Source organism: Hirsutella rhossiliensis, assembly GCF_020360975.1.
Source record: "Hirsutella rhossiliensis strain HR02 chromosome Unknown scaffold00016, whole genome shotgun sequence".
Lineage (NCBI taxonomy): Eukaryota > Fungi > Ascomycota > Sordariomycetes > Hypocreales > Ophiocordycipitaceae > Hirsutella > Hirsutella rhossiliensis.
This window is the reverse complement of record NW_025408682.1, coordinates 715,841-736,213: the sequence shown is the minus strand read 5'-3', so window position 1 is coordinate 736,213 and position 20,373 is coordinate 715,841. Positions and strand designations below refer to the sequence as shown.

Genomic DNA, 20,373 nt, shown 5'->3' with positions numbered 1-20,373 from the left:
GCTTCCTCGCTGCCGTCCCGCCCGTCCGCCATGATCCATCGCCCGCCATGTCCGTGATCCCCCGACCGACGGCCCGCATATCTTCTCCGCCGTCGTACTGACTTGCTTTCAGGATCGAGCCTTCGATTCGCATGCGGCGTGCCATCCACGTCGGGGATGCCCTCCTCGTCAGGCGTCTGCTCAAGTCGCACCCCTCGCTCCTCCACAACCCAGACGCCTCTCCCATGGGCCTCTCCAACTCGAATTTGCATCTTGCCGCGTCGCTGGGTCACCGAGACATTTGCGAAACGCTGCTCCGTGCGGGCCACGAGGTCCCGTGCCCGGCCCTCAACGAACACCATCAGACGGCCCTGATGCTGGCCGCCAGAGCGGGGCACACCGACGTCGTCCATCTACTCTGCGAAAATGACAGAGGCAGCATCCTCAGGCGAGATGTCCGCGGTCGCGATGCCATCATGGAGGCCAGCATAGGCGGCCACGACACCATCCTGCAGCTTCTGCTCACCTACGCCCCCGCTGGCCCATACGAGGCTGTGCAGAGGGCCGACGTCGAAGGCAACACGGCCCTGCATTTCGCCAGCAGCAGTGGAAATCTTCTGGGCCTCCGCACCCTCCTCGCCGCCGGCGCCGATGTCGAGAGACGTAACATCTGGAACTGGACTCCGGCTGCCTACAGCGCCACGGTCCAGGCCGAAGTCTACCTTAAGGGCCTCGTCACCGAGGTTGAGAGACGCCAGCAGCTCAAGAGAGGGGTTGACGCCTCCAAGAGGGGCGGTGCTGTCCGTGTCGTAACAGATGACGGCGATGGCGGTGACTGAGCAAGGGCGAGACTCAGGACAGATTTTTGCAGCTGACATATTCCGAACTGTCCGCACTTGCCCTTCCTCCAGGTGCAATGTCCAACGGCTTACCTCAGTCTCGAGGACCACTGTGTCGGTGACACGGAGCTCGAATACGTGGTGGTGATTCCCGTGACCGCAGAATCCGTCGTCACAGCGCAGCGTCTCTGCGTCTTGGTCACCAATCAAGCATTACGGTACGACATCGTGCAATGCATTGAAGCTTTTTGCACGACGGCTCACTGACCATGGGCGGGTCAGTGACATCAGTCTCGCCTAACCCCAGTTTGCTACAACCGTTTGCCTCTCGGCCGGTGCTGAAGCGACATCTCATCACGACAAGTTGCCAAACATGACCTGATCTGATCAGCAACCTGCGGAGCCTCATCAAACGTCCGGAGTCGGGTCAGTCACCGCCAACATATAGGCGGCTTTGCAGTGTACAAACTCACAGACGAACCTTGATGCAAGGCATGTGCATCAGCTCATCGGCCGGGCGATTCACTGTGTCGTCGGAATTAGGGTTCACTTGACTGGCGGTGTTGCCGCATAGGCACGCGGGCGCCGCGCTTGGTGATTCAACCACCATCTTGGGACCGAAGTCCTGAGGTTTGGTTGCGACAGCGGTCGCACCTGGCGTGCCGCTGCTCCCGCCAGTCTGTAACTACTGAATCAGACATCCGAGATTAGGTATCTATATCAACACCAAGTGGGCTTGGCCGCCTGTCCCTCCTTTCGAATCTGATGGACAGCTCTTGACACGTTCTGGCATTGGCAAGACAGCTTCCTGTCAGGCCTCGCACACCTGAGCCATCTGAACCGCTTGCCGTCGACGGCAATCAGTCTCGACCATCCAGCGACCGTCCATGCCCAGCCTTCCTCAGACGCACAGTAGGACGATAGAAGTCGACACCGGCTTCCTGCCGTCTCCGGCGACCAAACTCATCGTAACTCAGTACCTGGAAGCGAGCCAAGATCCCCCCTTCTGGGCGTGGATCGCTGTCGGTGCTTTCTTTGACCGGCACGGACAGATCGTTTGGAGCACAGAGGTCTTTGTCGCACACCTCGACATTGAGTTGGAGTCGGACGACGAGGAGACACAGTCGGAGATCAACGGCAACCAAGACGTCTCCGACTCATCATCAGGTTCGTCATACCTCCTGCATGTTTGCTCCTGCAGCGGGATCACTAGTTTCCTTCGGGTGGCTGTCACACGCAAAGGCATATTTTGGCTGCGTAGAAGCTGACAAAGAGAATGCAGCCTACTCTTCGGACGCTGAAGAAGCGGAGGACGAAGCAGCAGTCTTCACTCGAGACCCCCCACCGCAACTTTATCAGGACGGCTTCTTCCCCCACCTGGCAGGCATTTACTATATCAATCCCCCCGTTTTCTGGAACCCTGCGCAACAAGGCCCAGTCCCTGGATACTGGCAAGCATCTTTCGACCATTCCGCTCGTCGTTGGGTCCATATCTGGCAGCCCTTTGGCTAAACTCCTCTTCGTCGTCACCCTTGTCCCCCGAGGGCATTCATCGTTTCGTGCGCATCGCCTCCAACATGACTGGAGGCTGGAACCCGATGACCGGACGCGACTCCGCGGGGGGTCGTCCGCCCTTTGCTCCGTACGGGGCTCCGATGCCGAGCCAAGGTCAGCCCTACATCTATCATTCTGGTGGTCCTGGCTACAACTTCGGTGCCACGCCTCAGTACAGCCCTTGGGCCAACATGACTTACGGAGCATATCCCACAGCGAGCCCTGCACCCCCCAACCCCGGCATGTGTCCTCCGCAAGGCCCGGTTGGTGGCTTCTACACGCAGCACACATTTTCGCACCAGCCGAATGGGACCGGCAACATTTTCCCTCGTCAGCCCCAGGTGTGGCCTTCCATTGATCCGTCGATGCCCGCCGCGCAAATGTCCAACTCGACGGGCGGAGTGGGCTGCGAGCCCGGCTACAACTACTTCTTTGCCCCCGAGCACACCAAGGCCCACATCTTCAAGTCCAACACCCCACCCTGGCAGCTCCCTGCCGCTACTCAGATCCCCTTCACGGCATCACACATTCCATGCAACACTACGCTCGCAGAACTCTTGAAGGGCTTCGGCTGCACCAACCCCTCAGCCAAAAAGAACAGGGTGTTTGAAATCACGAGCGGCGGCGGTGGGAAATGGTACAGGGGCCTTGAGATCAACGGGAGCGACAAGGAGAGCATGAAGAAGACGATTGGCGAGATCGGATGGGACGCGACTAGGACGGGCAACAACGGCCAGAAGCCAGTCGTGTGCCTGTGGTTCTGCAAAGATTAAACGGCGACCAACGACGACTAGTTGTGCTATTCAGACTGGCTGATGAGAGACATTGAGGTTTTAGGGCGATGAACAGAGACACGTGGAACGACTGATGAAGGAAGGTTTTCATGTTTCACAATGTCAACGGCCGAGGAGGCGCGAGTTTGTCACATTGGTCACTGGTTTTGAGGCATGGGTTAGAGTTGAGTGGCTGAGAAGTTTTCCCACAGATTGAGTTGATGACTGGAGAAATGAACGGTCACCTCCCTTGCCATGGTGGTAGTTAGTATGGATGTGCCTGGACAGCCTACCGGTTCGTAGATAAAGCAAGATGCTGCCTTGAGTCTGTCCTGCGCAAAGGGCTGTGGCAAGTTTTGTTTGTCCTTCAGCTCCAACGAGAGGTAGGGGCAGAGAGCAAGCCGAAGCTGGCTGGCTGGAAACGCCAACGGCGTCCATGGTTCGTGCTTGCGCCAAACCTCCTGGGGAACAAATTCACGGCATTAACTTTGCTCAGTCTTCGCCTCAGGCGGACAGAGTCTTGACCTCGATGCTCGACGTTGGGCAATGGCCACGTGCCAGGTCAAGCAAGGGCGGTAGGGTAGCCTAAACAATTTGCCTTGGTTATATCGCCCCCGTGCACCCGGACTTTCGGGCCCGAGCATCGTGGACCTTGTCTACGCGTCCCACCCTAGGGGCATCTGACGTATCTTTCTCCGTTTTTTTTCTTCTCCAGGAAGCACAACTGGGTCCCAAAATGGAGAAAGGGGAAAGGGTGGGAGAGTTAACGCCTGGCTCTAATTGGGTGTTTGGCACGCGTTACGCGGCGTTGGCGGTTTGGCCGAAGGAGTCGTCGCGTGTGCTGGGAAGTCGGCAGCGACGCGCTCTCCGAGCAGTCAGTCTTCCAGGACAGGCGAAGACGCCGGGAGTCAAAATCCCCATCACTATTGATCCACCGCGAGGTGGCCTCAACTGTTCAGAGTCGAAACGAGGGCCCGGCCGCCATGGACACGTGATGCCCAGACACGCAGATCTCCAATCGTATAGTGTAGGCCGTAATTTGATGGTGTCTGTGAGTTGACTGCGACTTTGACTCGCTGCAGATCATGTGCCCCTCGGGCCCCTGAAAAGACGACTCGACAACCAAGGCAACGACGATTGAAGTGGCAAGCTGGCGGCAAGAGGGTCCCACTGATGAATGAATCTTGTCGTCCGACGGCCTCGATGCGCCGTGTGAAAAGAATCTGGCGATCGGGGCATCCCGCACAGGAAGGGAGGGGTGGGACGGCCGTGCTCCGCTCCGGGCCCATAAAAAACAGGCACCAGCTTTTCGCCCATCCATGAGCAGGCCTCATCCCTGATCAGTCAAGCCAACACTTTGCGGCAACTTTGGGGCCAAGATCTGCGCGCAGCCCCCAAAGGCGCTGCGCCAGGGGCTGACATGCGAGGATGTTTCACATGGCTGCACGGGCGGCCTGGCTGTGTGTGCTGTGCCGTACAGTCCTCCTGTACAGGCGTCTTCGACACGGAGCGGTGTCATCGTGCATCGGGTAAGTTAGCCTCTCGCGCTTAGGCAGAGAGTGCTGCCGGAGAGCATGTACAAGTAAGTGGTCGCCGGCACTCGACAACTTGTCGTGAAGCATTGCCGCAGAAACGCATTGCTGGTGCCTAGATGTCGATGCCCGATGCGGCTTCGCGGCAACTCCTGGAACAGACTGAGAGAGGGTCATCGAGGGCCGAGACTCTTGACGCAGGTCCGCAACCAGCCATTGCTGTCCATTGACCAGAAAGGTCTGTTTGACGGAGCTCAAGGCCAAACGGGACCCGTGCATGACCATGTCTTCAAGCCTGCCTGCTGTGCCCGAGAAAGCAGCTCGTGGCCGGTGACCTGTACTGCATACATGGCCCGAGGTATTTTTGGTAGAATGGGTGCGAGAGTGCGAGGTTTTTTTTTGGCTTATTATTCGGATAGCCAGCCGATTGTCGATTATCGCTGACCACCATCCACGCTTGACATATGCAGTATGGCGGAGCAGCTGTCTCGGATCGTCATTGGGGCCAGAGGATGCGGCCTCGAGCCCGCGTAATTGTGGACGACAGGTGAAAATCATCACCACTTCGGGTGTCACGTGCTGCGGGCACAACGTGCCCTAGCAAGTAGTGGCCGAACGTTGACCGTACTTTTAGTGTCTGGTACACACACACAAGCGGGAAGGCCCTCAGTCACGGGCTGCCGCTAGAAAGGGGCGAAGATGAAGATTTCTGCGCCTCATTCCAAGCAGTGGCCATTCCAGCGTTTCAGCCGATACTGCCTGCCCTCATCTTCGGTCACTCACCGGCCTCGAGCTTTGACAGCGAGCCTCAATCAATCACCAAGGCATCCGTTCGCCATCAGAACCGGCCCGAGGAAGCCAGAGTGAGCGCACAGACAGGCCATGGCCATCCGATGGCGTCGCGCTTGGTGGGAGCCGCACTAGAGTAGCAGGGATACTTACGGCGAGCTTATTCTTCCTGGCATCCCTGTTGCAAGATTAGGCAACAGAGTAGCGGCAGGGCGGGGAAGACGGTAGCGCGAAGGGGGTGGATTGGTGAAGACTCCCGTCGGTTTGTCGCCTTGGGACTGGCTCGAATTGCCCGGCCGCAAATAATACGGCTGAAACTGCTCTTCCCGGATCCGGCCCAGCCTCGAAACACGACAACCGCGGCGTTCGCCAAGCCTGCGCCCTGCCGGGACGGCAGATGGGGGCGCCATGGCTCTCTTCCGAGCGAGGCGACAGGCGAGCTTGACAACTGTGCTTGCAACCACGGCCTTCACATCAAGCACAAGCACGAGCTGCCGCAGGCCTGGTGCGACCCAAGAGCGGGGGATCTCCAGGTGCTGAGTCCGAAAGGGCCACGGGCGGAGTCCACTGCCGGCCGGGGGAGGGGGTGTGGGTTCTCAGGCCACCAGTCAACGACGGAGGAATCCTGCTGCCTGCTCGCATACAGACGGGCCATGACGCCGGCTTGTTGTTTCTCGGCCGCCGGCGTGGTCCTAGGAATTCCAGCGCAGCATGGAGAAGGGTTGTTAGTGCCTCTAGACGAATGCGTCCGGAAGCCCCATCCAGTGCCCCAACGGGGGTGTAGTTCTACGTTAACTTTTGTAAGCAGCGTGCCTCGGCCATATTTGCTGCCGACTGCTGTACGCAAGCGGCCGAGCAAGGCCTTGCTGTGTCGTCGACCACGTGCTCCGTTGTCGGCTCCGATCGCCAATTCCTCACAACTGTCGGGTCGGATCTTCGCGAGGCCGTTAGTTTCGACGCTCCGAGCTCCCTTCTCCACGGTGCCGAGGTTGTCGAGAAACGGGCAAGGCAATGCTTGGCCAACAGCGTGTTACTGCATACTCACGTATGAGGCTTCGGACCGCTGGCTGGGTTCGTTGGCCCCAAGCACGTTGATGGTCATCTGCCAAGGAATCCCAAGGGCCGATGTTGGATTCTTCTCCACCTCCAAGGCCGGGGGGTGCGGGGAAAAGGGGGTGCGGAGACTGTGGGGAGAAACTTTGCATCGCTCATTGGGGAATTTGCGGCCTCCCCCTAGGGGCCTGGGGTTCTGTGGGTTGCTCCTTGGCACTTCCGGGGCAAAAAGAAGCATCGTCCAAACAGCCTTCACAGACGTCGTTGCTGGGGTCAGCTCAATCCGCATCGCAGTATCCACATCCGGTCATTATACATGGTCATGCAGCAACCGTGCGACGAGCGAAGACGGGCTTCCCCAGCGAGGGGCGTGAGAGTTGGTCTTACCGTGTTTCCGGCTGCCGCAATCATGGTGGCTGCTCGCACGCGACGCCTGACCACACCAGACACACAAATAGCTTTTGTCGTCCGCCTCCGGAATCGTTTGTCTCTCCTCGCCTCCCCGTCCACTACTTCATCTCCGTCCCTCCCCGCCCCCTCGCCTCTGGTCGGCCAAGTGTAGTAAAACCTCGACTTGCCAAGGCGGCTTCACTCCCAGCAATCGTGGCCATCTGACAAAAGTTACATCAACAAAGACGTACAGCACAGACGCGACACCTGCCCACAATGGCAGACATTCAGTCCGTTCAACCTGCTTTTGCTCATTGGAATATGGGTTGCTGACCGGTTTGCCTCTAACAGCCCAGAGCCCAAAGCTCGCCATGGGGACCACCTGGAGGAGAAAGGCGTCACTCACGCCGAAGAGGTTGATCTTTCCAAAACCCTCGAGGCCAAGTACGTGGACGGAAGCGACAGGTTCAATGCTCCGAAACTAATATCCGAGGCAGGATCCGGAATCCCCTCGAGGGAATCCCCCGTGAGCAGCTGATGCGCGACGTCGAAGCCTTTGCCGAGTATCGCGGCCTGCAGGAGTATATTGGCCTCCTCAAAAAGGGCGCCCTGGTGGCCCAGAACCCCGCCGAAGCCGCAGCCATTGACGGCCCCGAGAAGCTCACCCAAGCCGAGTTTGACGCCCTCGAGACGGAGAGAAACCACAGGTGGCGCATGCCCTTGAGACTCTTCCTCACCATCGCTACGTGCTCCATCGGCGCCGCCGTACAGGGCTGGGACCAGACGGGAAGCAATGGCGCCAACATATTTCTCCCAGAGGCATACGGCCTGTTCCCGAAAGAGAGCGATCGGGACTCCTTAATCATCGGTCTTTTGAATGCTGGTCCTTACATCGGCAGCGCGTACGTACCTTTTCATGTCGTTCTTCGCATTTCAACCCCGGATGACCGTTAACACGCGTCTGTAGATTCATTGGGTGTTGGTTATCCGACCCCCTCAACAACTGGTTCGGCCGTCGAGGTGAGCCTTTGTCTCCTCCGTTCCACCATCGAGGCAGACGTGGACTAACTTCTCTCCAGGCACGATTTTCTTCTCCGCTCATTTCTGCATCTGGCCCGTCATTGGATCCGCTCTGTGTCGGACCTGGGAACAACAAATGGCCTGCCGCCTGCTCATGGGTATAGGAATGGGGGCCAAGGCCTCGACTGTGCCCATCTACGCCGCCGAGAACGCTCCCGCTTCGATTCGAGGCGCTCTCGTCATGTCTTGGCGTACGTGATGCCCGCGATGGAGGAGTCTATGTCGACTTTGGTGCTAACTAACTCGATACAGAAATGTGGACTGCTTTCGGCATCATGCTCGGGACTGCTTTCAACTTGGCCGTCTTCTATGTCGATAATATCAACTGGCGGCTTATGCTTGGTGAGAAATTGCGGATTCAGCCTGTCCTGCTCGTCAAATACTGACAATGCTGTCCCTTAGGCGCCCCATTCCTCCCGGCCGTTCCCCTTGTGCTCCTGATCTACTGCTGCCCCGAGTCTCCCCGCTGGTATATGAAGAAGAATCGCTACCCCGAGGCCTGGAAGTCGCTCCTCGTGCTGCGCAATGATCCCATCCAGGTTGCCCGAGACATCTACTACATCAGCGCTCAGCTCGAGATTGAGAAGGAGCTTGTTGGGAAGACAAACTACTTGTCGCGATTTACTCAACTATTCACCATTCCCCGCGTCCGACGAGCGAACCTGGCTGCCTTTACCGTCATGATTGCGCAGCAGATGTGCGGTAAGTCAAGCTCGTACTTGGAAGCGCCGTGGCACGCTCCAAACTAATGTCCAATCTAGGCATCAACATCATTGCTTTCTACTCCACCACAATCTTTGTTGATGCCGGCCTCGGCGAGTTCAAGGCCATGATCGGGTCGTTTGGCTTCGGTCTGGTCAATTGGCTCTTTGCCTTCCCGGCGTTCTGGACTATCGACACTGTACGTCGCTCCTGAGCTCGAACCGTCGCTGACACAGTGCTGACGAATACTTTAGTTTGGCCGACGAAGCCTGCTCCTCTTCACTTTCCCCCAGATGGTACGTCGCCTTAATATGAAATATTTGTTCCAAGACTTCGGTTAATAGCTCTCTAGTTCTGGACTCTACTCGCCGCTGGTCTCTGCACCCTCATGCCTTCAGGAACTGCCGACTCCCCTAACAACGCAAGGACGGCTCTCGTCTGCTTATTCGTCTTCCTCTTTGGCGGTGAGTTGATCCCTTCTTTGGCAGCCATGCCTTGACTCGATGAGCTCGGCACTAACTCGACATGACAGCCTTTTACTCACCCGGTGAGGGTCCCGTTCCGTTCACCTACAGCGCCGAAGTCTACCCTCTGTCTCATAGAGAGACTGGCATGGGCTTTGCCGTGGCCACATGCCTGTTCTGGGTATGCAAACCTGGAGAATATTTTCTGGAAAGTTCCGGTCTTGCTGACACTGTTCAGGCTGCTGTTTTGGGCACATCCTTCCCCTTCCTTTTGAAGCAACTCCACACCGTCGGCGCATTCGGACTTTACGCGGGCTTCAACCTTGTTGCCTTCATCATGATCTTCCTCTGGGTTCCGGAAACCATGCAGCGCACACTCGAGGAACTCGACTTCGTGTTCGCCGTCCCCGTGCGCAAGTTCGCCGCCTATCAAGTCACGCAGACCATCCCATGGGTTTTCAAGCGGTACATCTTGTTACAGCGCAACGCCGTCAGGCGGCCGCTGTACAATTTCGAGAACGTGGCCGTGCCGCCCAGCAAGCATGCGTCCGGCACCCAGCCCTTTACCACCGTGAGCTCCGACGACGATAGGAAGTATTGACGAGCGAGAACCGCCAGGGCGGCTGCGAAAAGCGACTGATTGTCAACCCTGTGAGCCCCCGTGGCGCGGAAAGCTGGCACATATCTAGGCCCGCCACGCCTCTATTCGGTTGAAGTATATGTATAGCTACGACGGCACCGATTCCCTTTCTGTCAGTACCTGGTGTCGTCGAGCTACTGTATGTTGATGCCTACATTATGTTATATGAGGTCTTGTCGGATCCAGTCACCATGATTTCGTTTCTGTTCAATAGTGCCGTAGATGGGTGCGGTCCGGCATGGATTCTGTTTATATTTGGGCTAGCCTTGGACCCGCATCTTTCATCCATAGTCAATGAAGACAAATTCAATGAAGACAAATTGAGCTTTGATAAGATACATGTCCTTGATCGGGTAGTGACTGATTTGTTCGTTCCATTTCGTCTCCATAAGTTCTAGAACTAGATCTCTGTTCAGCTCATCACGCAATTATCGGCGCGGCGAGCTGTTCACCCCCTGAGCTTGCCCAGGTGATGAACGAACCTCCTGTTTCTATGGTCAGCGTGCTTCCTAAGCGACTGGCTGATCCTGACTCGATCGTGGTCCGTCAACTTGGTCTGACAACAAGCATGTGAACAACGAGTGCCGTAGAGACGAATCAGCCTCTGAACAGCATCAGGGAACTGACATCCTCATCGTCGAGAGTACCCACTTGAGGGTATAAATGACGCCGTCACCGCCAACAAGAGTGACATTCTTGTCTTTCTAGTCATCTTTGAACCAAACAATAAAAGCCCAACTCAAAAACAACCCACTACCGAAACTGCACTGTTTGAATCCGACTTGCCGCGGCCTCTTGAGATTTCAAGATTGCAGCTTCGATCCTCCGCACGTGCGACACACGCCAAGACTTACAACAAAACTCCCGTACACCATGCAGGGCCTCCCGTACGACCCCATGAATGGGGAGTGGATTTCGAAGGAGACGATCCGCCATATAACGGCGCAGGTGTTTGTAAACCCCGACTTGTACAAGGAGCAAGAAGATTTCGCAGACTTCTTGGCCAGGATCCCTGCGGTGACGGCGCCCAGTGCGCAAACGATTGGGTCGCCTCATACGCAAGATTGTGTCCAGAGGCAGCGAACCACGCTGTGCGCCTGGGTCTTCGTGACGAAGTCCAAGTTCCCCGACAAGGAGTTCGAAACGGGAGACGTCATCGATTTCACTTTCAAGTGCCAATGTTTCGCCGGGGGCCACCCGGAGATGAAGGGCAAGGTTCGCTGCGAGGGAGACGGGGAGTGGACAGTTGGCTGGTTGAAGCCGGGCGCTCAGATGCTTGAGTAGGTGGGCAGACGTGGCCAGGGGCCTGACGCTTCGGGTGTGTACATCGCGCCTGTGCTTTGTGCAGAGAGGAATTGGGTGTCGTCGAGGACATCCCGCTCGCAGCTCAGCGTTCTTGTTTATCATGTTGATCGCTCTGCGTATATGCTTTCCAATGGGTAGCCAAAGATGCGTCCGCGTCCAGAAACGACCCCTGCAGCAACCGGCCGGACTCCTTCTCGGTGCTCAATGCCAACATGGGGTGTGGCCGTGGTCGCCTCAGTGATAGAAGAACTGGTTAGTCTTGAAAAGGGAACCACATCGTGCGTTCAGTCAAAGAGTATCATTATGCTGTGGTCCATCCTTCATCCGCCCACCTCAAAGGCGATTGTACCGGCATTGCCTGCATACGAGCATTCTGCATCGACGGCACTCATAGATCCAGTGCTGCGGATATCTGTAACACTCTTCGCACCGGTAAGCGCCGTCTCCAATTCGAGCTTCCCAGTCGTGATAGTTGTTGTAATCGTCGTTGTAGTTGTCGCCGTCGTCAGCAAGATTCGCCGCCGCCCGCTCAACGACCTCGACACGTCTGTCGCCCTGCAGCTGTCGATTGTTGGCGTCTCGATCTGCGACTTGTTCGGCCCGGGCGGCAAGGTTGTTTTCTTGCCACATCGGGCAGGAGCAGGTTCTCCAACGCTGTCCGCAGGCATCGCAGAACTCGGCTTGGCATATGCACCCTGGATCAAGGGTCAGTCTTTTGTCAACGGAAAAGGGAGGGGGCCATCACGTACTCATATGGTTACAGCCGAAATCCAACTCCACCATGCGATGACAGTTGTAGCAGCGCTTCCATCCATTTTCCTGGCCCAGGCGGAGCACGTCTTTTGTCGCCTCATCCTGCGGGCACTCCGTGTCCGTTGCATGACGCTGTCCTTTGCACGTCACGCATGTCTGTCCATGACACCGGACGCAGTAGGCAACGCCATTTTTTATGGACTGCGGAGGCACAAACGCAGAGCAGTCGGGGAAATGGCAGTACGTCCGGTTGGGCGTGCTCAGCTCCGCCTCCTTAGCCCTGAATTTGTTGACGAGCGCCGAGCCGAGGATGTCGAGATGGTCGCCGACGGGGATCGGCTGCTGGCAGCAGCGCGGCGGGAACAGCGACTCGTTGACCGTGGCATGCTCGAATAGCGTGGTGAGGCAATCGTGGCAGTACTCGTGAGAGCAGGGGCATCTCGCAAGGTCCGAGGCTGCATGGTCTTCTGCGCAGGCCGTGCATTGCCCCGTCCCAGTCCTGGTGCCTCCGCCACCGCTGGCGAGACCTCTGGCCGCGCCCTGAGCCGATGATTCTCCCCTTGAGTGGTCAGGCGCCAATCTGAGCGCCTCAAGCCTGCGGTAAAATCCAGCATCGAGAGGTTCGTCCTCATCGAAAGATGGCCCAGCGTTGGCACCGCTCCAGTAAGGGTGGTCTCCGCTCAGGGCCTGTGCCAAGTCACGGTCGCGCTTGGCCTGTTGTTCCTCAGCCATAATAGACTTGACAAGGTCGGCCTCGCGGTTGACAGCGTGGGCCCTGGTGCGGTACATGGGCTGGTCTGAGTCCAGCCCAACGAAGTCCTGGAGGTCTCGCATATATATGCCCATCGCAACGTCAATATCGGCGACGTCTCCCTCGCGTTGCTTCCCCTTTTGGAGCCGGCTTAAAGACTCCATTTCCTCCATATGTAGCTGCAATGCGAGTTGACGACTTTCCATGTCGAAATCACGCTCTGCCATGGCAGTAAGAGTCGTCGAGGTCTAGATGGAAGCAGATCCGGCGGTAAGCAACGCGACACGGGCTCCCCTTGTAAGCTCAAAAAGTAAAACGGAGAGTTGCAAACACAGTAGGAAACCAACGGAAGAGGCGGAGCCTGTAAACGAAGCCGGGCGCCGAATAGACCTGCAACAACTTGTCGTGCCGAGCTCCTGCTTGAGCGAAGACGCAAAAGTAACGGGATGGAATTTGGGTAGTTGGGGATCTTGGACGGCGGCGACAGCCCCATCTTTATCTTCCCGCAGGGCCCCTTCGTGATGGCCATCCACCAAGCCTTTGAACGATGGCGGTCTCTCTATATGGCGACACAAGTCCTGAATCACGGGTCCCAGGTGCAAGGTGTAACCCGATGTCGACAGAGAAGATTCAGCGGTATCGTATGCTATAGCTCATCTTGCTTCTTCTCCTTTGTCCGCATCACCGTCGCGTGGTGTTTGGCATGGTATTTGACATCGTCAGGATAAAGCGGATTCCACACCGTGTTGCACACCCTGCACTCGGCAAACGCTGCCCGCGTCGAGATGTTCAGTGTAGTCTGAACTCTCCGCGATCTCCTCACTTTGATCCCCGCGCTTGGTCTCGGCCCGTTGATGTTGCCCTCTTCCTGATTCAATAGGCGGCCCTCCACGTCACGTATCGCGGGGCTTCGTTCTTCTTCGCCGTCGCTGATGCTCTTGTTGGTTTCATCCTCGCCTGTCGCCTCTTCTCCCATCTGCTTTTCACTTTTGTCATCAACAGCGGCCTCTGGTGTGTCGCTTAAGGGAGATGATGCGACACGCAGCCTGAGCAGACGGCGCTTGCTCCTCGGATGGACTGTGTCAGGGTTTGGGGATGGACGAGAAGACTCTCCAGGTGGCACGTTTCTCGTCGCTTCTTCGGACGATTCATAGTTTCGAGCCGGCGTGAGGGGTTTGAAGTAACTGAGGATCGAAACATGCAGTGGGCCATCTGCCCCGATCTTCGGTTGTGCCGTATTCGCGTGTTCCGTGTGCCCGCTCGCAGCTGCCTTTTTCTCAAGACCGGCATCGCGGTCTGCAATCAGAGACAAGCCGCCACCTGGGGCTGTATCGTCGGCGCCGAGCCGAAATTTCTTCGAGAGAGGTTTGTCATGCGCATCAGGCGCAGAGGCCGATCGTTTTCCATAAGTGCGCAGCGGCTTGTCGCGCTTCCGCGACAGGCTGTGCGACATGCCCGGCTTCGTTCTGCGGCATGTCAGACCTCCAATCACGGTGACTCGATGGAAATGGGCGCTCCATACATGGCATACTCTGGCGATGACTTGATCATGATGGCACTGCTCGGGCAGATTTTATGGCGAGGGGGAGGAGAGGTCGCGGCAACGATTGGCGGAGGGAGAACACACGCTTATTCGACGCATGGTAACATCTGTGCCGTTGCACAAGTTTCGAAAATTGGAGTTGGCGAGGCCGTGGAAACGCGACGAAAGGATTGTCGAGCTTTGGGGTGGAAGTTGGCGGTTCCGAGGTGCAGGGCGGCGCTTGCCGATGATGTGGACGCGACGCGACGCGACGCGGGGTGACGATGAATTACGCCAAGTCATATGCTCACGTCGGCGCCTAAACAGCCAGAAGGCAAAGCAGGAGTCTCAACACCACTTTAGCCGTTGCATTTGAATACGCAATCCGTAACAGCACGGAAACCATTTCAACACAATACCTAATCGTCAGGCTTGGCATATGCACCCGCTGGTGGCCTTCTTCGCCTGACCGTCTCATCAGCACCATCTTGGCTGTTCTTGAGAAGCACAGTCGAGTCATCCTCGCCGCCCTCACCCTGTCCCACAACCCATGTCTTGACCACCTCCTTCACCTCCGCGACGGCCTTCTGCTTCGACTTTGCCCGGCTCATCCTAAACACGTAGCCCTGGTAAACGCCAACCTCGGCAATGGCGACGGCAATGGCGCCGCCCAAGGAGAGAAAGACGCGCGCCGGCAGGCTCCACCACCGCGCCGCCACCCACAGCGTTGCCGCGACGCCCACGATGCTGACGAGAAAGTTTATGATGAGCATGACCTGGCGGTGGACTTCACTGTACGTGACGTCGTCGTCGCCGATATCCGCGGCGTTTGCGGGCCGGTTGACCTCGGCGAAGGCTTGCGCAGCGGTCGGGAAGCGGTCGCTAAACGTCTCGAGGCGCGGACGCGGGTCAACCATGCGTTGGTAGGCGCGCTCGGCTTCTTCGCGGCGCAGATGAGCCATGAGGGCTTTGTATTCGTCCGACTACAACAAGAAGGCAGTGTCAATAGGCTGAGCGCTGATTTCTCAATAGGCTGAGCGCTCGTTTCAGGACGGGACTGGGACGTACGGGCTCGGGCTTGGGGGGAGGCGGCGGGACGTAGACGCGAGAGCCCTTGAGGAGCGCATCGAGGCTGCACGACGAAGGCTGCATCGATTGCAGCCTCTTCCACAGGTCAACCACCTGGCCGTGAGATATCGGTCTGCCGATGGCGGGCTCGGTCAGTGAAGGATCGCTGCCTTGCCTTGGCTGCGTCCTGGCCTCGTCGCATTTCGGGCCGTCGTCGGTGGGCTTTTCCGACACGTCGTCGCCCAGGCTCTTGAGCCCGTCGACCATGGACGGCGTCATGGTGAGGAGCACCATTTCGGACCCGATATGCCAGCACAGGCAGCTCTCATCCGCGGAGCTCGGGGCTTTAGGCTCCTAAACGTTGTCTTCATTGAGCATCTGAGGATTGCTGGCTGATGACGCCGTAGACACGAGGTACAAAGCCGGCCTTTTTCGACTCCGGCTGTGGTCCGTGCCAACCATTGCTTAGTAACCTCGGAGTAGACTATCGCATCAACGAGCCTCTGAAGCTGTAGCTCGTGCATGGCAAAGCTGCTAAGAACACATGGGAGAAACGCGGTGAAGCTGTTATCTCTAGCATGAGTTTGGCGCAGTTCAGCCATCCATCACTTAAGGCTTGAAACAGAAGAGACGGAGAGTTGCCGTGAATCTTGGTGGCATGAGCAGCTTCAAGGGCGACTACGAGGTCGCCGTCACCATGGACAATGCGCCCTTTATATTCAGACGGGATGACGTACTGTACAAAGTACTGTAGGCCGTCGCAGACCGTGTATCGCAGCGGGCGTTGCTTTCTAGGATTCTAGCCGCTGCGCAAACCCCGTCGGATTTAACGCTCCTTTCTTATCTCTTATCGAGTCCCTGGCTGCTTCCGCATCAGAGGTACCTTGACAAGGTATCTCGCCGCTTTTCGCCGCTTTTCGCCGCAGCGTGCCATGAAAACTGAGGCTTCGAACCTCCAATTGAGCTCCTCTCGACCGACCAACGTGGCCGCCTGTCCCATCTCTTTGTCTACGAGTCACGTCCTTCAACGACATACCATTGCCTTTCTCCCACTCGTCGCCTAACGAGCCTCTGGGCCGCACCGCGCGCTCGCGGTTGAGCGCCTCCCCCAGCAATGCAGCTCCGCCGGGGAGCTGTCGTCTTGCGTGGCAGGATCGCGGCGCAATCCTGCGTGCTATGTCGCTCTCCTCCAGCTAGCCTCGACCCCTCGAGGATACGGCGCGCCGGCCTCCACTCGTCTCCCCGGCGCGATTCTGCCTGGGCCGCCGCCGTCCAGGTCGCCTCCAATGTGGTTGGCAATGTCGTCAAGCGAGCCGCAGACGACGGCATGACCATCGACCCTCTCCGCGCCGTCGCCAAAGAGATGCAGTTCCTCACAGGCAACATCCGGAAGCTCCTCGGCTCCGGCCACCCTTCCCTCGACCGAGTTGCCAAATACTACACCCAGGCTCAGGGAAAGCACGTCCGGCCGCTCATCGTCCTCCTCATGAGCCGAGCAACCCACCTCTGCCCCAAGAATCCCCGCCCAGACCTGCCCCAGAATGGCGCCATCGACACGCCCATATCTCCCGTTCAGATCCTTGCCGACGTCAACCCCTCGGCCGCACCGCTGACGGCGAGGGACCCCGGCATGCCTGAGGGAAGCCTGGACATCCTGCCCAGCCAGCGCCGCCTGGCCGAAATCACGGAGCTGATTCACACGGCATCGCTGCTACACGACGACGTCATTGACCATTCCGTCTCGAGGCGCGGGTCCCCCTCGGCCAACCTCGAGTTTGGCAACAAGATGGCCGTCCTCGCTGGCGACTTTCTATTAGGCCGAGCATCCGTCGCCCTGGCGAGGTTGCGCCACGTCGAGGTCGTCGAGCTGCTGGCCACCGTCATTGCCAACCTGGTCGAGGGCGAATTCATGCAGCTCAAGAACACGGAGCGTGACGAGCGGAGTCCCGAATGGTCCGAGGAGACGCTTGGGTACTATCTCCAGAAGACGTATCTTAAGACGGCCAGCCTCATCTCCAAGTCGTGTCGGGCCTCGGCGCTGCTCGGCAATGCCGACAACACGACGGTCGACGCGGCCTATTCTTATGGGAGGAACCTGGGTCTGGCGTTCCAGCTGGTGGACGACATGCTGGACTACACTCGAAGTGGAGCGGACCTGGGCAAGCCCGCCGGCGCCGACTTGAAGCTGGGCCTGGCCACGGCACCCTTGCTGTTCGCCTGGAAGCAGAACCCAGAGCTCGGCGCGCTGGTCGGACGCAAGTTTGAGCAGGAGGGTGATGTTGAAAAGGTAAGGCGCCGCGTGCAAACGCTGTGTTTGATGTACTCGGCCGGCTGATAATGTTGTGTGGAAAGGCACGGGAGCTAGTACTCCAGAGCGACGGAATCGAACAGACACGGGCCCTGGCGCACGACTATTCAGACAAGGCCATTGCCGCCATTGCCGACTTTCCCGACAGCGAGGCAAAGGACGGTCTGGTAGAGATGGCGCAAAAAACCATCAGGCGGCAAAAGTAATTCATGGACAGCAAGGCCACGCCACGAGTATATGCCATGTCTTTCTGCGACGTGTACGATATTGCATTTTGCATACGACGAGAGACGGTCGGGGATTGAGTGACCCGATGCGTGCATCACGTCGGAGAGGCCGGGGAGATGCGAGTAGCCGGGAGCTCGAACGATTCGGATGCATTTACACCCCATACAGGTATTGGCGTCGTCGGAGGTCCCAAGAGGTGCCGGCTTCATTCAGTGTGGCTGTGATGGCGCGCCAAGTCAATATATAGACGGCAGGGCTGCTGCACATGATGCGCGATATGCACATGAATCCACTCGGCGCAATACTCCGTGTCGGGGGGCCGAGGCGCCGTCGCGTGGCCGAGACACGGGACCGAGCCCGAGGATTTCCTCGCAACACACACACCTACCCTACACCCACGCAGTTGGCATCAAAGTTGTCCGTTGATCGCCCAGGCTGTCAAGCTCTCGTCATTTTCGGTGATTGATCGACCGTGCATCCAAGATGAAGCTGCTTATTTAGCTTGAGTTCAAGCTTTGCGTATCTCAGCGTTGTAATGGACAGCTACGTGTATGGCATTGGGCATTCCGATAGACTAGCTGGCTTATGGAAGCTGCCGTTCTCATGGCTTGGCGCCAGCCGACGACGTACGTCGAGACTGGAGTTATAAGTCGCGCCGTCTTCCCCTCTTCGCCCGGCCTCATCACCCGGCCTCCTCTTCTCTACCTGCCCAACCGTTCGAACTGTTATACATATTGAGATACCGGTGACAGTCGCCTCATCCGGCTAGACATAGCCGTCTGTTTCAGCGTCATCTCACGCCCTTATTTACCGTCAGCGTTGGCAAAATGACGTCCGCCGCCGCCTCCGGCGCAGCACCACTCGCCGTCCTCGCCTCCACCCGCGCCGTCCTCACGCTGCCTGACAACTCCCTGATCCTGTCCCCTGCCACCATCTCCATCTCGCCTCTGACGGGCAAGATTGTCTCCATCGTGCGCCATGTCGTCCCCGCGAGCAGCTTCCCCCCCGGCACCGTCTACACGGACCACTCGCCGAGGCTGCTGCTGCCGGGCCTAGTCGATGCCCACGTCCACCTCAATGAGCCCGGCCGCACGGAATGGGAGGGCTTCTGGACTGGCACGCGGGCGGCGGCCAGCGGCGGCGTGACGACGGTCATTGACATGCCGCTCAACGCCATCCCGCCCACGACGACGGTCAGGGGCTTCGATGAAAAGCTGCGGGCGAGTCAGGGCCAGTGCTGGGTCGACGTGGGCTTCTACGGAGGCGTCGTTCCTGGAAATGCAGAAGAGCTCAAGCCGCTGGTCGAGGCCGGCGTCAGGGGCTTCAAGGGCTTCTTGATCGAGTCTGGCGTACGTGTAGATGGGCATAATCATCTGCCTCCCCTCTCTTTCCCCCAGGTGCCTGGATGGCTGGATGTTAACGAGTGAAACGTCTAGGTCGACGAGTTTCCCGCCATTTCGTCAAAAGACGTTGCCCTGGCCATGGAAACGCTCAAGGACAGCGCCACGACCCTCATGTTCCACGCCGAGATGGTACCCTCGTCGGAAGCCCGGCCTGGCGGCGACGTGGAGCCGGCTCCGAGCGGAAATCTGACGGCATACCGGACCTTTCTCGACTCGCGGCCGCCAGTCTACGAGACCTGCGCCGTCGAGGAGATCCTGACGCATGCGCACGTGGCGCCCTCGCTGCACCTGCACATTGTCCACCTCTCGGCCACGCAGTGCATCCCGCTGCTCAAGGCGGCGAGGGCACGCGGCGTCAACATCACGGCCGAGACGTGCTTCCACTACCTCGGCCTGTCGGCGGAGGAGATTGCGCAGGGCGACACCCGGCACAAATGCTGCCCGCCCATCCGCGAGGCCGCCAACCGCGACGGCCTGTGGGAGGAGCTCGTGGCCGACGACTCGTGCATCAAGACGGTCGTGTCGGACCATTCGCCCTGCACGCCGGATCTGAAGCTACTGCCGGCGCATCTGACCCGCGATGACGCCGCCGTCGCCGCAGCACCCTGGAGTGGCAACCAAAAAGCCGGAGACTTTATGGGAGCATGGGGCGGCATCGCCTCGGTCGGCCTCGGCCTGCCCATTCTCCACACGGCGGCCAAGCGCCGCTCCGAGGCCACCGGCGGCAATCTCACCATTGTAGACATGGTGCGTCTCTGCTGCCGCGCGACGGCCGAGCACGTCGGCCTGGCGGACCGCAAGGGCGCGCTGCGGGAGGGCATGGACGGCGACGTTTGCGTGTTTGACGACGCCGACGTGTGGACCCTGGCGCAGGGCGACATGCGGTGGAAGAACCGCTTCTCGCCCTGGGAGGGCCACGAGTTCGTCGGCCGCGTCAGGGAGACGTGGCTCCGTGGGCGCAAGATCTTTGAGCTGGGGCAAGGGGATGGAGGGTTCGTGGTGGAGAAGCCCCTGGGCGAGTCCATCACGGAGAAGAGGGCTTTTTGAACGAGGGAGTGAAAGGGACGAGGACTGGAGCACTCCCATGGCCTGGCGTGTGGGAGCAAGGCCACACTGGAACCTGGCTGGGAAGCAAGCAGCCGTGACTCGGATGGCGGTGCTGTCATGAGTCTCTAGCGCTTTCTCGAGCTCATGCATCAACCTCTTTACTCGATGGAGGACCTCCTCCGTACATGATATC

The 20,373-nt window shown here is 58.4% G+C and overlaps 9 protein-coding genes across 9 annotated transcripts; 6 read left to right on the top strand and 3 right to left on the bottom strand.

Annotated features, from left to right (window-relative positions):
• Positions 1 to 30: 30 nt before the first annotated feature.
• On the top strand, positions 31 to 818 carry HRG_10595 (ankyrin repeats (3 copies) domain-containing protein; the record flags this gene model as incomplete). Its single annotated transcript, XM_044869066.1, has 2 exons — positions 31 to 53; positions 113 to 818. The coding sequence occupies 2 exons, from the start codon at positions 31 to 33 to the stop codon at positions 816 to 818; spliced, it is 729 nt and encodes a 242-aa protein (XP_044715808.1).
• Positions 819 to 2,395: 1,577 nt separating this feature from the next.
• HRG_10594 (uncharacterized protein) lies at positions 2,396 to 3,145 on the top strand (the record flags this gene model as incomplete). The annotated part of the gene is made up of 1 exon (XM_044869065.1): positions 2,396 to 3,145. One exon carries the CDS (start codon positions 2,396 to 2,398, stop codon positions 3,143 to 3,145), a length of 750 nt encoding a protein of 249 aa, XP_044715807.1.
• A 4,040-nt stretch (positions 3,146 to 7,185) lies between these two features.
• Positions 7,186 to 9,756, top strand: HRG_10593 (sugar transporter domain-containing protein; the record flags this gene model as incomplete). Its single annotated transcript, XM_044869064.1, has 12 exons — positions 7,186 to 7,199; positions 7,261 to 7,353; positions 7,407 to 7,811; positions 7,877 to 7,929; positions 7,989 to 8,180; positions 8,242 to 8,331; positions 8,392 to 8,691; positions 8,751 to 8,890; positions 8,946 to 8,987; positions 9,044 to 9,155; positions 9,224 to 9,336; positions 9,394 to 9,756. 12 exons carry the CDS (start codon positions 7,186 to 7,188, stop codon positions 9,754 to 9,756), a joined length of 1,917 nt encoding a protein of 638 aa, XP_044715806.1.
• Positions 9,757 to 10,668: 912 nt separating this feature from the next.
• On the top strand, positions 10,669 to 11,079 carry HRG_10592 (uncharacterized protein; the record flags this gene model as incomplete). The annotated part of the gene is made up of 1 exon (XM_044869063.1): positions 10,669 to 11,079. The coding sequence occupies one exon, from the start codon at positions 10,669 to 10,671 to the stop codon at positions 11,077 to 11,079; it is 411 nt and encodes a 136-aa protein (XP_044715805.1).
• Positions 11,080 to 11,433: 354 nt separating this feature from the next.
• On the bottom strand, positions 11,434 to 12,831 carry HRG_10591 (IBR domain, a half RING-finger domain-containing protein; the record flags this gene model as incomplete). The annotated part of the gene is made up of 3 exons (XM_044869062.1): positions 11,434 to 11,458; positions 11,531 to 11,795; positions 11,850 to 12,831. The coding sequence occupies 3 exons, from the start codon at positions 12,829 to 12,831 to the stop codon at positions 11,434 to 11,436; spliced, it is 1,272 nt and encodes a 423-aa protein (XP_044715804.1).
• A 419-nt stretch (positions 12,832 to 13,250) lies between these two features.
• HRG_10590 (zinc-finger of acetyl-transferase ESCO domain-containing protein) lies at positions 13,251 to 14,155 on the bottom strand (the record flags this gene model as incomplete). The annotated part of the gene is made up of 2 exons (XM_044869061.1): positions 13,251 to 14,070; positions 14,127 to 14,155. The coding sequence occupies 2 exons, from the start codon at positions 14,153 to 14,155 to the stop codon at positions 13,251 to 13,253; spliced, it is 849 nt and encodes a 282-aa protein (XP_044715803.1).
• Positions 14,156 to 14,545: 390 nt separating this feature from the next.
• Positions 14,546 to 15,473, bottom strand: HRG_10589 (endoplasmic reticulum-based factor for assembly of v-ATPase domain-containing protein; the record flags this gene model as incomplete). The annotated part of the gene is made up of 2 exons (XM_044869060.1): positions 14,546 to 15,109; positions 15,195 to 15,473. 2 exons carry the CDS (start codon positions 15,471 to 15,473, stop codon positions 14,546 to 14,548), a joined length of 843 nt encoding a protein of 280 aa, XP_044715802.1.
• An 835-nt stretch (positions 15,474 to 16,308) lies between these two features.
• On the top strand, positions 16,309 to 17,708 carry HRG_10588 (polyprenyl synthetase domain-containing protein; the record flags this gene model as incomplete). The annotated part of the gene is made up of 2 exons (XM_044869059.1): positions 16,309 to 17,481; positions 17,547 to 17,708. The coding sequence occupies 2 exons, from the start codon at positions 16,309 to 16,311 to the stop codon at positions 17,706 to 17,708; spliced, it is 1,335 nt and encodes a 444-aa protein (XP_044715801.1).
• Positions 17,709 to 18,557: 849 nt separating this feature from the next.
• HRG_10587 (amidohydrolase family domain-containing protein) lies at positions 18,558 to 20,180 on the top strand (the record flags this gene model as incomplete). The annotated part of the gene is made up of 2 exons (XM_044869058.1): positions 18,558 to 19,079; positions 19,167 to 20,180. The coding sequence occupies 2 exons, from the start codon at positions 18,558 to 18,560 to the stop codon at positions 20,178 to 20,180; spliced, it is 1,536 nt and encodes a 511-aa protein (XP_044715800.1).
• Between the last annotated feature and the right edge of the window lie 193 nt (positions 20,181 to 20,373).